A 16062-nucleotide genomic window follows, 5' to 3' on the forward strand; every position below is an offset into this window, starting at 1 on the left:
AAGGAAAAATATCTAGAGTAATATGCAAAAAATGTTAATAGGCATAAACTAATAGATGATTTTCACCTTTGTATTTTTATCATATGCATCTTGAGAAGGAAATGTGTATAACTTTTATAATTGGGCAAAACGAAATCAATCGATCAATAGAGATGTTTTCCTTAGAAGGAAATCTCAGCAGAGAACAAGGCAGAATGCCACAAGGTATTCCATCATAAGCCCTGTGTAGTGTGTTAGTTGCTCAGTCGTGTCTGACTCTTTGCGACCCCACGAACTGTAGCCCGCCAGGCTCCTCTGTCCATGGGATTCTCCAGGCAAGAATACTGGAGTGGATTGCCATTCCCTTCTCCAGAGTATCTTCCTGACCCAGGGATCGAACCCAGGTCTTCTGCATTATAGGCAGATTCTTTATTCTTTTCATAAGCCCTATGCTATGCTATGCTATGCTAAGTCACTTCAGTCGTGTCCGACTCTGTGCGACCCCATAGACGGCAGCTCACCAGGCTCTGCCGTCCCTAGGATTCTCCAGGCAAGAATACTGGAGTGGGTTGCCATTTCTTTCTCCAGTGCATGAAAGGGAAAAGTGAAAGTGAAGTCGCTCAGTCGTGTCCGACTCTTAGCGACCCCATGGACTGTAGCCTACCAGGCTCCTCCGTCCATGGGATTTTCCAGGCAAGAGTACTGGAGTGGGGTGCCATTGCCTTCTCCGTCATAAGCCCTAACTAGTGACAAAAGAATCCTTTGCTGCCCTCTGCAGGTCAGCCATGGAGCAATGCTGCGGTGGGAGACACACCTTATTGATGGATTTTTGTTAGATAAATTGAAAGCAGTTGCATCACATTCGTCTAACTCCCTCAAGGAAAAACCCAAAGTTTGCAATTTTCATTGCAGTGATTCCTTGAGCTTGCTACCCTGGCTTTGCACATAGCATACATCTGATGTCCATTATTGCCTGACATTACTTAACTTTTTCAAATTACACTTTTGTATCTCAAAATTATTCCAAAATCTTTAATGCTTCTTAGTCAGGCATACATAGATCTTAACTGACAGATAGATGCAAACTGCTGCATTTTACTTTTTCTCTCTTTCTCTTATTTTTTCTCTTTACCTGATCTTACACTCTTTTCCTGTTTGCATCTTTTCTTATCTTCCTTCCCAAAGGTAGATTTGCATGTTACAATCTTTCTTTTTTATAAATATGGACTGATAGTGAGCCTATGAAGAAGGAAGAACCTCAGGAATGTAGCCAAGGGAACCAGAGTCTTAGGGATCATAATATAGAAATCCCATCCCCAAATTCAAAGACACTGACTCCCAACTCATACACACACACATCATGTTACGTATTTGCAAATATCTACATTTTACATGAGCCAGTATTTTCCTATCAAACTTAAATATTAAGAATAAGCAATTGTTTTTGAAAGAAGATAACTTGCATTCCTCTTACTCGTCTTGAACCTGGTTGAGTTGATTACGAGTTGCACTCAAATCAGCATCTAATTCTTGTATGTCCCGAGTACCAGTCTCTTTATGTCTGTCCTTATCAAATGTGTCCTGGAATGATACAGAAATCAAAACAGAGTCTGAACACATGAGGCCACATGGACAGCAAAAACATTACGCTGGACAAAAGAAGTCAAGCCAAAAGGGCACGTAATGTATTGTTAAATTTTCATAAAGTTTCCGTGCAGGCGTAATTAACCTAGAGTGATAAAAATCCGAAGGGTGATTGCCCTAAGGGCAGAGGGAGGGGACTGGGAAGTGGCACATGGGAATGAGCTGAAGGAATGGAAATGTTTTGTATCTCAATAGGGATGTGAGTTACAAGGATATATCCATTTGTCAAAATTTATCAGCCTACGGTTTTCAATGCAGGTAAGTGACACCTCAGATTTTTTAAAAAGACACTGAAATACTATTCTACATCTTTATACCCAGAATAACATCTACAGGGGGTAAAAATCTAAGAGAGTTTTCCCCATGTAAAAACTTTCTTTAATGAAAACTGACATCTACAGAGCACTTCCTACATGTAAGTTTTTTCCCATGCTTATCACGTTTGACTCTCACAATGACCCTACTAGGTAAGCAAAAGCATGGTTCCCATTTATTTAGCAACTGAGGAAACTGAGACCTAATAGGTTGGACAGTCTACCTAGGGCCTTAGAAGGTGGACAAGGATTCTGTCAAGTGATCTCTAAGCAGGAATCCTTCAGCCACTACCTCATAAGGCCCTCTTGCTTAGAACACAGCTCTGGTGGTCTTAGAACACAGCCTGGTCTTAGAACAGGTCTTAGAACACAGCTATGGTTTTAGAACACAGCCTGATCTAAGTGGTTCATCTTTTGAAAGAAATTTATATAAATCCAAAAAACACTGGAAATCAAGGTTACCAATGTTTTGCTTATCCAGACATAGTGATACCCGTGCCTTACCAGTGGTCCCCAACCTTTTTGGCTCCAGTGATCAGTTTCATGAAAGACAATTTTCTCACAGACCCGGGGGTAGGGGATGGTTTCAGGTTGATTCAAGTGCATTACATTTATCATGCACTTTATTTCTATTATCATTACATCAATTCCACCTCAGATCATCAGGCATTAGATCGTGGAGGTTGGGGGCCCATGCCTTGAGCAAAGTATGTGTTCTCTTCTCAGTCTGGTCCTCAACTGTTAAAACACCATCACTGCCGTGTGGAAATCACCAATATATCAACCACAAATGATGACACTCTTGATCAGTCTACCAGAATTGAGTTTTCTTATCTGGGAAGTTTCCAATTAGGTAATTCGTTTTATTTTACTCTTTCAGAATACTAAGCTACCCCCCTTTTAATGATCCCTTCTCTTGTGACTCCCCACCCCTCTCCCATGGTACCCTGTCAGGGTGACTAACTTGTCATTTAAAAGTTACTATTTAATGCCTAGAGTGGGTGCATCAATGTCCCAAATACAGACCATCACCAGGCCCTTTTCATAGCTGAGGAAGCAGAGGCTCCTTGAGTTGATTGAAGCCATACCACCAGGAAGTAGGCAAGGCTGAGATTTTAATGCTGATCTGTCTTGAGAGAAAACTCAAGCCATTATGCCACAAACTACGATAAATAGAAACTCACCTTTCCAATCCCTGTCTCAGTTCCCTAACTAGAACCGAGCTCCTCACTAGGTAAAAAGCCTTATCTTATGTATGTTTGAGTTCCCAGAGCCTGATCAGGTGCTGAACACCGAGGGCGATCCTTTAGTATCCCTACCTGCAGAGAAGGGACCTTGCTGTCCACAGGTTTTCCCAGGGAAGCAGCTGTAAAGGAGGCCTCCAGCCAAGGCAAAAGGCGCGATTTGATTGTTTCCACACCATCATAATGTCCTCCTGGAAGAATCCACAGACAAGGTGAGCGAGAGAAAGCCAACCACACCCACCCAGGCAGAGAACAAAGGGAAGGAAAAAGGAAAAGAAGGCGAAGAGGGGAGAACCAGAGGGAGACGCACGGGCCCTTCTCACCTTCTTGGGCAGCTGTAGTGAGGATCCCAAAGAGTTGTCCCTGCACTTTGGCAACTTGTTCAATGAGTTCGAGGCAGTGATTTAGATTTTGATCACATGAGTTCACCTGCAAAGCCAGAATGAGAGACATCAGTGTAATTTCATCCTTCTGGGACCCACTGCACGGTGGACACACATGTCACTTTATGGACACACATGTCACTTTATGGACACATGTATCACTTTACACAAGGGACAGCTGGCTCTGGTATGCTCCCAGGGCAGAGACTGCTGGGTGCTCACAAAACACACTTGCCTCTCCTCCTGGACACCCAGCTAGACAGCCTTCCCCCATTTCCCTAGCAACCAATGTGGCCATGCAACCGAGTTCTGGTCTGGGATGGCAAGTGATGAGTGACTGTCCTGAATGATTGCCTTCTCTCTCTCTCTCCGTCTGCCAGCCGAATGCAGAAGACCTAATAGAGGACCCCAGGAGCATAAGAGATGGTGAAGCCACAAGATTGAGAAGGCTGTTAACTGAACACTTGAACTATTGAAATGTGGGGTTGTTTTTTATAGCAATAACCCTGACTCCCTACTCAATGTGCTGTGCCCAGACATTCAGCCGTGTCCACCTCTTTGCAACCCCCTGGACTGTGGCCCACCAGTCCTCTGTCCACGGGATTCCCTCAGCAAGAATACTGGAATGGGTTGCCATTTCCTCCCCCAGGGGATCTTCCAGACCCAGGCATCAAATCAAGACTCTTTCATCTCCTACATTGACAGGCAGATTCTTTACCACTAGGGACACCTGGGAAGTCCTACTCAATGGAACCCTGTAAACACTTGTTTCATAAATAGACATTTTGTAACAAAAGATAAATCATTGCCTCCTAATTTACCCACATAGTTGGTTCTTATCCTCTACCTAAGTTCAACATGTGCATAAAGAGCACTATTTGTCAACAATAAGAAGGTATTGCTGGGTGGAGGATACAATGGAGAAGAAGACCAAAAAGATGGCCTAGGCTTCATGGTGATGCAGACTAGCTGGGGAGACAGGAGAGTAGACAGTTACCCTGCAATGGAACAAAGTCTTACTGTAGGGATAAGCACAAGGTCTATTTAAGAGCCATTGTCTGAGAAAGTCAGGGAAGGCTTCCAACAAGCAAAATCTAGGAGAGAAGAAGTTGGACTCAGGGAAAGTCTGCCCCCAGAACAGAAGCTAGGAGGTAGAGCTTTCAGCTCTTCTGCTGCTTTTGTTGTCTCCTTGGTGAGCTTTCACCAAAGCCTCACTAGCCAAACCTCTAACTGATTCTGACTCCTGAAGGAAAGAACGCGACAGCAAGGAACAAATTATGTGGGTGTAAAATGCATAGATCTATGTATCACCTCAAGCCATCATAAGGCAGGGGTGCTTTCTGGATATTACGAATCCCAAGATAAGAAGTGGGAGATAGAAACTAGAATGAAGAGGAAAGGTTTAGATGACCTCCAGGCAAAAGTTTACAAGTGAAATGCAGACCTGTGTCAACAGGGAAATGGTTCAGACAGGCAGTAAGCTCTTGAGGACAGAGGCTGTGCCTGGCTGGGTCACTGTGGCATTTCCAGGCCTTCATCCTACTGTCTCTATGTATTCAAACTCAATATGTATTGCGTGGATGAATGAAAATGAGACGATTCACTCAATTTGGCTTTATTACATACCTGCTAAGTGCCAGGCACTGTCCATGCTTTATGTAGGTAAACTCAGAAAATCCTCACCATGGATACTCTAGGAGATTAGGAGGACCGTTGTCATCAAAGCCATTTTTAGATGAGAAAACTGAGACCCAGAGAGGTTAAGAAACATGCTCAAGGGTACTTAGCTAGTAAGATGTCAGAACTGAGACCTGCTTCCAGAGCCCATGTTCTTGACTACTAAACTATACTGACTTTTGGATCATGATTAGTGCCAGAAAGAGGAAGGGGAGGATTGGATTATGTGACAAAAAGTGAATTGGGAGGGCAGTCAGGGAAGCCTCTCTGAGAAGGAGTCACTGGAGCTAAGTCTCAGATTCAGAGCGCCAGAGAAAGAGCAGGCCAGGCTGTGGGAACAAGAAGGGCAAAGGCCCAATGGCAGGAAGGAGTCTAGCAACCTTGAACCAGAAGTATGTGCATGTGGCAGAGGATAGGTGGTCAGAGAGTTGGCAGGACAGATTCTGGGGGCACCCTGCAGGCCGGGTAAGCAGTCAGGATGGAAGGGACTCATTGTAACTGAGACGGAGATGCTGGTTTACTTTCCATGCCTGGTTAATGGTACCTGGGACTAGCTCTATTGTAACACTTACAAGAAGAAATGGACACAATCGAAATATCTCATTCTTCTATCCCCTTCTCCTAAAAAGTCTATGAGCTGTTTTGGTTCAATTTTGACTATGAGTTTTCTTTTTTAAAGACTTTGTCTTTCTCATCAATCACCTCTAGTATCCATGGCAAACCAAAGGGCCCCAAAGATTTGATGAATGAGTGACTGAGTGACTAGCATAATACGGACATGATCAGGACACATGGGACCCACAGCCTGATCAGCTTTCTCCATTCCTCTCTCGTTGAACCAGTAACTCCTTGCCCTTGCTGTTTCTTTCCTGCACTTACCACAGTGAAATTCAGTTCCCCAGTTACAGCCTTTTGCCCTCTGGCTGGATCATGCCATGTGCTAAGTGGACAGAAAATAGGCTTGGGAGTTAAGCAGATCTGAGTATCTCAGCTCTGCTACCTGCCACTGTTCTGTGTAATTCTGCACAGGTTACTTAGCCTCTATGAGCCTATTTCCCAACCAAGAAAATGAAGATTATGGCTTGCAGAGTGTTAAGAGAATTAAATCAAAATAATGCACTTTCTGCACCTTCAAGACAAAAGATGTAGCACCTGTAAGATGCTGCAGAGAACTGAAGGGAGCAATGGACTGAGTAATAGGGCAGACCCTAGTTCAGATCTGGTTCTCCACTTATTAGCTTATTCCCTTAGAGAAGACATTTTAAAAATGTTCTTCCATTCACTGGAATTTAGAAGGTGGATGATCTCACCAGCTAGCATAGGTGCAGAGTAGAGGAGATATATAATAATTAGGATTATTGTAGTATTATTACTATAGGTTTCTGTGCCTTGACCAGTGTCTGGCACAAAGTAGGGGTCCAATGTTTATCAAATGAGTTTGCACACACCACTAACATAAGAGAATATACCATGTCAGACTGTTTCTGATCCCAAGACGTGTCACAACACGCTGCCTGTTTCTAACACAAAGCATTGCACAAGACACTCAACTTGCCATAGTCACAGTACTCTACCAAACAATTACTCCCCACAAGATAAACAGAGCAAAGATATGAATTAATTATGTGCTTGCGTGCGTGCTCAGTCGCTTCAGTTGAGTCCACAGGGGAGATTGTGATGCCGTTGCCTAACCAGAGGCCACAAGTAGAGAAGCAACAAGACAGGAGGGAGGGCAACTCATCCTGTTTGGTTCATGTTGATTCAGAGGATCTGGCCATCCACATGGAGCTGTCTGGAAGGCAGGTGGCCAGCCATTCAGGTCAGGAGCTCTGGAGAAAGGCCCAGGCTGGAGATAAATCTTGGAGTCACCAACATCTGGGAAATAGCTAAAGCCATAAAATTGGGTGAAAGTGTCAGTCATGTCCAATTCTTTGTGATCCCATGGACTATAGCCCACCAGGTTCCTTGTCCGTGAAATTCTCCAGGCAAGAATACTGCTGGAGTGGGTTGCCATTCCCTTCTCCAGGGAATCTTCCTGACCCAGGGATCAAATCCAGGTCTCCTGCATTGCAGGTAGATTCTTTACTGTCCGAGCCACAGGAGAAGTCTAATAAAATTGGATAGGATGTGTAAATTACTGCAGAGAAATCAAGGATAAGGACTATGAAAAAAAAAGAGATTAGACTTAACCTGACCATCAGGTGGAGCAGTTAGAGAAGAATGTTTTGGGGAAAGGATACTTGATGTTGTTCCAGATTGTTCCAGGTTGAGGAAAAAATGGGAGTTAAAGAAGCAAAGACAGTGAGGACAGACTGGTCTTTCAAGAAGTTTTGCAGTGTGGGGAAGGAGAGCAACAGAACAGAGGCTTTGTTCCCACCCCTTTAGTGTTATCACTCTCTAGCCCAGACCAAACCTCCTAACCAACTGAGCTTAGTTCAGTTCAGTTCAGTCGCTCAGTCGTGTCTGACTCTTTGCGACCCCATGAATCACAGCACGCCAGGCCTCCTTGTCCATCACCAACTCCCGGAGTTTACCCAAACCCATGTCCATCGAGTCAGTGATGTCATCCAACCATCTCATCATCTGTCATCCCCTTCTCCTCCTGCCCCCAATCCTACCCAGCATTAGGGTCTTTTCCAATGAGTCAACCCTTCACATGAGGTGGCCAAAGTATTGGAGTTTCAGCTTCAACATCAGTCCTTCCAATGAACACCCAGGACTGATCTCCTTTAGGATGGACTGGTTGGATCTCCTTGCAGTCCAAGGGACCCTCAAGAGTCTTCTCCAACACCACAGTTCAAAAGCATCAATTCTTTGGTGCTCAGCTTTCTTCACCGTCCAACTCTCACATCCACACACAACCACTGGAAAAACCACAGCCTTGACTAGACAGACCGTTGTTGGCAAAGTAATGTCTCTGCTTTTAAATATGCTGTCTAGGTTGGTCATAACCTTCCTTCCAAGGAGTAAGCGTCTTTTAATTTCATGGCTGCAATCACCATCTGCAGTGATTTTGGAGCCCCCCAAAATAAAGTCTGACACTGTTTCCACTGTTTCCCCATCTATTTCCCATGGAGTGATGGGACCAGATGCCATGATCTTAGTTTTCTGAACGTTGAGCTTTAAGCCAACTTTTTCACTCTCCTCTTTCACTTTCATCAAGAGGCTCTTTAGTTCTTCTTCACTTTCTGCCATAAGGGTGGTGTCATCTGCATATCTGAGATTATTGATATTTCTCCCGGCAATCTTGATTCCAGCTTGTGTTTCTTCCAGCCCAGCGTTTCTCATGATGTACTCTGCATATAAGTTAAATAAGCAGGATGACAATATACAGCCTTGACGTACTCCTTTTCCTATTTGGAACCAGTCTATTGTTCCATGTCCAGTTCTAACTGTTGCTTCCTGACCTGCATACAGGTTTCTCAAGAGACAGGTCAGATGATCTGGTATTCCCATCTCTTTAAGAATTGTCCACAGTTTATTGTGATCCACACAGTCAAAGGCTTTGGCATAGTCAATAAAGCAGAAATAGATGTTTTTCTGGAACTCTCTTGCTTTTTCGATGATCCAGTGGATATTGGCAATTTGATCTCTGGTTCCTCTGCCTTTTCTAAAACCAGCTTGAACATCTGGAAGTTCACATCTGGAAGTTCGCGGTTCACGTACTGCTGAAGCCTGGCTTGGAGAATTTTGAGCATTACTTTACTAGCATGTGAGATGAGTGCAATTGTGCAGTAGTTTGAGCATTCTTTGGCATTGCCTTTCTTTGGGATTGGAACGAAAACTGACCTTTTCCAGTCCTGTGGCCACTGCTGAGTTTTCCAAATTTGCTGGTATATCGAGTGCAGCACTTTCACAGCATCACCTTTGAGGATTTGAAATAGCTCAACTGGAATTCCATCACCTCCACTAGCTTTGTTCGTAGTGATGCTTTCTAAGGCCCACTTGACTTCACATTCCAGGATGTCTGGCTCTAGGTGAGTGATCACACCATCGTGATTATCTGGGTCATGAAGATCTTTTTTGTACAGTTCTTCTGTGTATTCTTGCCACCTCTTCTCAATATCTTCTGCTTCTGTTACGTCCACACCATTTCTGTCCTTTATCGAGCCCATCTTTGCATGAAGTGTTCTCTTGGTATCTCTAATTTTCTTGAAGAGATCTCTAGTCTTTCCCATTCTGTTGTTTTCCTCTATTTCTTTGCACTGATCGCTGAGGAAGGCTTTCTTATCTCTCCTTGCTATTCTTTGGAACTCTGCATTCAGATGGGAATATCTTTCTTTTTCTCCTTTGTTTTTCGCTTCTCTTTTTTTCCCAGCTATTTGTAAGGCCTCCTCAGACAGCCATTTTGCTTTTTTGCATTTCTTTTCCATGGGGATGGTCTTGATCCCTGTCTCCTGTACAACGTCACGAACCTCCGTACATAATTCATCAGGCACTCTATCAGATCTAGTCCCTTAAATCTATTTGTTACTTCCACTGTATAATCATAAGGGATTTGATTTAGGTCATACCTGTATGGTCTAGTAGTTTTCCCTACTTTCTTCAATTTAAGTCTGAATTTGGCAATAAGGAGTTCATGATCTGAGCCACAGTCAGCTCCCGGTTTTGTTTTTAAGCGTTTCCTTATTTCCAAGGTTCTTCATAACGTGCCTCTCCATGACTTCCGCTGCCTCACTTCCTCCAGCAGCTCTCTCCACTCCCACACAAGCCTATTTCGCTAGTGTATGTGTGCCATGGACACCAGATCAACAATCCTTTGATCCCTTTCAATTCCTATACTTCTGAGCAGCCTTGACCTTATTAACATTTCTCCTCATGAGACCCCAGTCATCCTAGCCTGTGTTGAAATGGCTCTCTCATCATAGTATTCTATTCTTAACTTGAATCACCTCCACAACATTAGAAAGAGAGAAAATTTTCACCCCAAATATTAATAATATAATGTATCACTAAATATTTTTAATCAACTTGCAAATTTCAATTCGAAAAGCTTTGCAAATTTCAATTTGAAAAGCTATTCAAATCGTCAATTTTAGTACAAAATATAGTTATTTCCACTTTGAGAAACTTTACTTTCATATATACAAAATATGCTTTATCTATATTAGATAAGAGACTGTGCAAAAGGATTTATCACAGTATCCTTTAAAATATGAAAGTTACAATCATTTAATAATGATTTGCCTGATATTTTTATTTTTAAAACCCTTCTTTTAAAAAAAGTCATTTTACGTAGAACAAGAATGGCATTTCCAGACACACCAATTAGCGAATATGTAGAGGAGCAAGGAAAAGAGATGATCAGTAGGAAGGATGTGGAGTCTAGTCTGAGGGGTGGCATTTCTCAGGTCTTTGCAGCTGACTCTGGAAATTCACATATGGAAAGCACAGCCCTAATTTCTATCTTCCTTCCCCGTTCCAATCTCCCCACTGCCATCGCTGACCAGGGTATGTATTTTTAGAGGGTGGGTGGGGGAAGGATGCCAGGAAACAGACGCTGCAAGTCAGTGGAATGTCCTTCCCTCCTTCTGTAGGAGATAAGAGAATGGACTTGACAAGCAAAATAGCTAGGTTCAAATCCAAGTTCTACCCTTTTTAGTGAAGTGGCCTTGGGCAAGCAAGCTGCCCTCCTGGGACTTGGTTTTCTCATCTGTAAAATACAGAAAATAAAGCCTGCTATTTCATAGGTTCTTATAAAGCTTAAAGGCAATAATGCATGAAGAGTGCTTTAAGGGATTTCAAGAACTCTTTAAACACTCATTATAAGGGATTAAGAGGTATAAACTACTATGAATAAAATAGACATTGTACTGCAACAAACATTGGGGTACATGCATCTGTTTCAATTATGGTTTTCTCAGGGTATATGTCCAGTAGTGGGATTGTTGGGTCATATGGTAGTTCTATTCCTAGCTTTTTAAGGAATCTCCATATCGTTCTCCATGGTGGCCGTATCAATTTACATTCCCACCAACAGTGCAAAATGGGGACGGAGATAGGAGAGGGGACATATGTATATCTGTGACTGACAGATGTTGATGTATGGCAGAAACCAACACAATATTGGAAAGCAATTATCCTCCAATTAAAAAAAATCAAAAATAAATAAATAAGCCACAAGGATATATTGTACAGAATGGAGAATACAGCCAATATTCAATAATTATAAATGGAGCATAACCTTCAAAAATTGTGAATCACTATGTTGTACACCTGAAACTTATATAACACTATACATCAGCTATACCTTAAAAAATTCTTTTAAATGAAGTCTGATGCAAAGTAAAAATAAATAAAAATGCTGGTTATAACAGGCTATAACTGCTTCTAGAAAGGTGCCCATCTGTGGGCAGCCTTTCAAGTAGCTCTGTTTCAAAACCAACCCTGTGTTCTACATCATTGAGGCTGACCCTGCCACACGCTCACTGCCTCCACAACAAAGTTTTTAAACTGAAATCCTGAATTTTATTTTATTTTTTTCTTAATATATATATTTTATTGAAGTATGGTTGGCTTACAGTGTTTCAGGTACACAGCAAGGTGATTCAGTTATACATATACACATATACTGTTTATATTCTTTTTCAGATTATTTTCCATTATAGGTTACTACAAAATATTGACTATAGTTTCCTGTGCTATACAGTGAACCTTTGTTGCTTGTTGCATATCTACTTTTTTCTGAATTTTAGATATAAGAAAGAGGAGGATTACCCCAACAATTTAGGAACAGCCTCTATTTAGGCTTTCCCACTGGATTTTGGAGGCGGGCATGGCAACCCATTCCAGTATTCTTGCCAGAAAAATAATATGGACAGAGGAGCCTGGCAGGCTATAGTCCATGGGGTCGCAAAGAATCAGACAGGACTGAAGCAACTGAGCATGCATGCACTGGGTTTTAGTGTCTTGATCCATAATTAATATTCCTACTGGACTTATTTTGTTACTTCTTCTCCTTTAACATTAAACAATGGTGATGTTTACATTAACCAGTTTGTCCAAGATGAAAATAAGGAGAATCAAATTTAAAAGTTGGTAGACTCTCTGTTAAAAAGAAAATAGTGTTCCTTAACTATTTGTCAATTATTTTGTAGACATGAATTTATCATTAGTAACTGTGGCAGAAGGGGTGGTACCATTAAATATTCCACGTGCTTTTCCACATTTCTTGGGCTCCCTTACAGTTAGACAGCAGCCACACAACTAAGTCTGCCCAAGGGACAATGAGTGCAAGGGCTGTGTATGATGTAGGAGCAGGGCAAGTTCTCCACTCCCTCTATTTCCCTTGCAGAACCTTCAAGGTCCGGTAATGAGGTGGCTGCTCCATCTGATGGAGGGCACCTGAAACTGAGCCAGTGACAGACAAGAGCTACCATCAGACTTTGCGTGAATGGGAAAGAAATTTCTGTTATGTTAAGACACTAAGGTTTGGCGTTTATTCATTACTAGCCAGTAAATCACTGCAGATGGTGGCTGCAGCCATGAAATTAAAAGACACTTGCTCCTTGGAAGAAAAGCTACGACCAACTTAGACAGCATATTAAAATGCATAGACATTACTTTGCCAAATAAAGGTCTGTCTAGTCAGAGCTATGGTTTTTCCAGTAGTTATGTATAGACGTGAGAGTTGGACTATAAAGAAAGCTAAGTGCCGAAGAATTGATGCTTTTCAACTGTGGTGTTGGAGAAGACTCTTGAGAGTTCCTTGGACTGCAAGGAGATCCAACCAGTCCATCCTAAAGGAGATCAGTCCTGGGTGTTCATTGGAAGGACTGATGTTGAAGCTGAAACTCCAATATTTTGGCCACCTGATGCAAAGAACTGACTCATTGGAAAAGACCCCGATGCTGGGAAAGACTGAAGGCGGGAGGAGAAGGGGATGACAGGATGAGATGGTTGGATAGCATCACTGACTTGATGGACATGAGTTTGAGCAAGCTCCAGGAGTTGGTGATGGACAGGGAAGCCTGGTGTGCTGCAGTCCACGCAGTCGCAGAGAGACAGACACGACTGAGCGACTGAACTGAACTGAAAGAAATAAAGGTCCTGAAGGGAAGAAAAGTGTTCTCTGTAAATTTAATAACTAGTTGAACCTTCAAGAATGTAGAAGGGGAGGAGTGAAGGGAAGAAGTGAAGGTGGGGCAGGGAATCTGTTTGAAGACACCATAGCAACGACAACAAACTTATGAGAGGGTAACAGGTAGGGAGGCCAGAGATCCCCAGGCAGTAGGAGGAAATAACTGCAAGTGGCAGACTTTTTTTTCCTTCTGTATTGACGAAACTGGTTCTGCCTAAGACCAACCTCTTTTTTCTTTTCTCAAACCTTGCGCTGATAATGGTTCAGCAAACCAGTACTCATATGAATTGTTTTATGGCTGGGGATGAGACACCTTGGCCATCCTGTCTCAAAAATGCATTTTGTGGGAGAGTGGCCTGGTGAAACTCCCTCAGCCTTGAGGTGTTTCTTTTATCTGATTAGAAGCTAGCTAACAGACATAAAATGCCTTGCTAAAAACGAGCAAGGAGGCACTCTTTCTGTCCCCTTCTGATGTCTGTGTTAGAAGCTTTCCCTTTCTCTGCTATACCTTATTAAAACTTTGCTACACAAAAGGCTCCAAGCAATCAAATCTTGTCTCTGACCCTGGATCAAAATCCTCTCCTCCAGAGGTCACGAATCCTGGCATAACACACAGCTCGCAGTAGCAACCGTTCACTTTTTTACTTAGAATCAGGCATGTTTTGGCATAAAAGCAGGCTCTATTTCAACCACAGAGATTATTCTAAAACAAACAGAGGATGTCTCTCTAAGAGCTCCTTTTTATGTGCTGATAGTTAATATGCTGTTTTCACTTGTTAGTACAGAATTCTATAGCACAAGGGGAGAGTAATGCAAGAGAAGCATTACCTCCCTACATAATACTTTTAGTTTCTCCGCATTGCCCTCAGGATAAAGTCCAAATTCCATAACACACCATCCAAGGCACCCGTCCCCTGGCCCCCACCACTCCATCTCCTTGGCCTTATCTCATGTCCACTCCCTGTCTGGAAGTATTCCCAGTCCCCCGAGATATGCTAGCTTTTTCATGCTTCCCAGCTTCTTGCACACATCCTTTCCTCTCTCCTTTGTCCTCTTCTCCAGCTAGAATTTCATCACTAAGATGCAGCTGACATTTCTATTCCCAGCATCTAGCACAGACAGGCATATTGTAAAAAAAAAAATTTGATGAATAAGTGCACACTGCAGAAAAAGTGTGAAAATAGAGTATCTCACCCAAACCTTTATACCTACCAGGAGCTAAGTTACCATTTGTTCAATTAATTCTTAAACTCTTAATAATTGGCTCAGTTATTGGCTGAACAAGAAGGAATTCTCTATGGCTGTTCCACTAATATTCTCAATAACCACAAAGGAGGAAAACTAACTCTGCAATTCATGTGTTTACCACAACCCGTCCCTGAGTCTCCAATGGAATCCAAGTTTTAAAGACCAAGTAATGCAATAATTCAGCATCTCTTTAATAACTAAGAGAAAATGAGGTGGTGCTGTTTGCTGTTGTTTTTAGGATTTGCTTCTCTGGGAGGGGAGTTGGTTAGAAAATATTTCTTCCTGAAGTTGTTTAAGATAAATATAGCTTAAAAAAAAATCAAGCAAGAAGCAGTTTTGCCAAAGGCCCAGAGGATTGGTAGATGTTGTAAGATTAAAAACAAGCCAAAAGATAAAAAACAAAAGCTTCAGGGCAGAAAAATATATTTTAAAAGAACTTACTGTTTCTGACAACGTAGGAATCAAGGAAACAGGCTGTGTATGAGATGGTGGTGATGGCCAGATATAGGCAGAGGGGATAGGAACAGATAAAGAAGGAAATTATATTAGAGAAATTAAGAAGAAAAACTAAATAGGATCTAATTGTTAATTTAAATGATGGCTAGCTTGGAAAACAATCAAAATTCTGCATTGTGTTTTAGAATTAATCTGTTCAAGTTATTTACCTATTTCACTTGAAACTAACTTTTCCCAGAGGAATAACTTTAACCATGTTCCTAATTCTAGAGGGATATATACGGTCTTTTCTTTTGCTTGAGTTTATCAGAACTCAATTAATGTGATCACAGTCAGAAAAATCAACCTTCCATAGCAAATATAATTTGAAGCTTTTAAGGAAAAAACATAGTTCTCTACAACCAACATTTTAATAAATATAATTTGCTGCAGTGAGTACTCTTCATCTTAAGGATTCAAGGCCAAAGTCTTTGGAACTAATAAAACAATACTGCAGTATTACAGGAAAACTCTTAGCAATTGACTGAAACTCAAACTGTAGATGACAAGATGTTGAATAAGTCTCTATGTAACTTAAATTTTGGTAGGTGCTGTAAAGAGATTTTCTCATCGTCTTTCTTTAGTGCCATGCCCCCACCACCCACCACACACACACACTGTTCAAAATGCTTGCACCCTCCCACTTGTGCTCCTGATCGTTAATCCTGGCTTCTGGTTTCAATTTTAAGAAAAGTTGAATTAAAGATATTTGGGGATCATTTCTGGGCTTCCCTGCTGGCTCAGGGGTAAAGAATCTGCCAGCAATGCAGGAGATGCAGGAGACTCCAGTTCGATCCCTGGGTCAGGAAGATCCCCTGGAGGAGGGCATGGCAACCCACTTCAATATTCTTGCCTGGAGAACCCCACGGACAGAGGAGCCTAGTGGGCTATGGTCCATAGGGTCACAAAGAGTTGAACACGACTGAAGCGACTGAACACACAAGGCACGCACAGGGATCATTTCTAATTTTACACTGAATATGAGGTTTTTCAGAAAT

General features: G+C 42.1%; 1 protein-coding gene across 8 annotated transcripts in view; it reads right to left on the bottom strand.

The window, feature by feature from the left end:
• The window catches only part of SPATA18 (spermatogenesis associated 18), a 46031-nt gene that overhangs the window by 26126 nt on the left and 3843 nt on the right, over window positions 1-16062 (bottom strand). For 3 of the 8 annotated variants that reach the window (XR_014082103.1, XM_081590052.1, XM_081590031.1), the window contains exons 2-5: window positions 15011-15043; window positions 3505-3610; window positions 3257-3372; window positions 1454-1560 (exon numbers count right to left, since the gene is read on the bottom strand). Coding sequence is in view for 5 of the 8 variants with exons in the window: in XM_081590052.1 (XP_081446178.1) it covers window positions 1454-1560; window positions 3257-3372; window positions 3505-3610; window positions 15011-15043 (362 nt within the window). In the remaining 3 variants the exon portion in view is untranslated. Of the gene's footprint in view, window positions 1-1442; window positions 1561-3256; window positions 3373-3504; window positions 3611-15010; window positions 15044-16062 lie in introns of all 8 variants that reach the window. The other 5 variants (XM_081590063.1, XM_081590042.1, XM_081590074.1 and 2 more) reach the window with 3 other exon arrangements.

The sequence above is a fragment of the Giraffa tippelskirchi genome, chromosome 1 (assembly GCF_054371585.1).
Source record: "Giraffa tippelskirchi isolate mGirTip1 chromosome 1, T2T-mGirTip1v1.2.pri, whole genome shotgun sequence".
NCBI classification, from domain to species: Eukaryota; Metazoa; Chordata; class Mammalia; order Artiodactyla; family Giraffidae; genus Giraffa; species Giraffa tippelskirchi.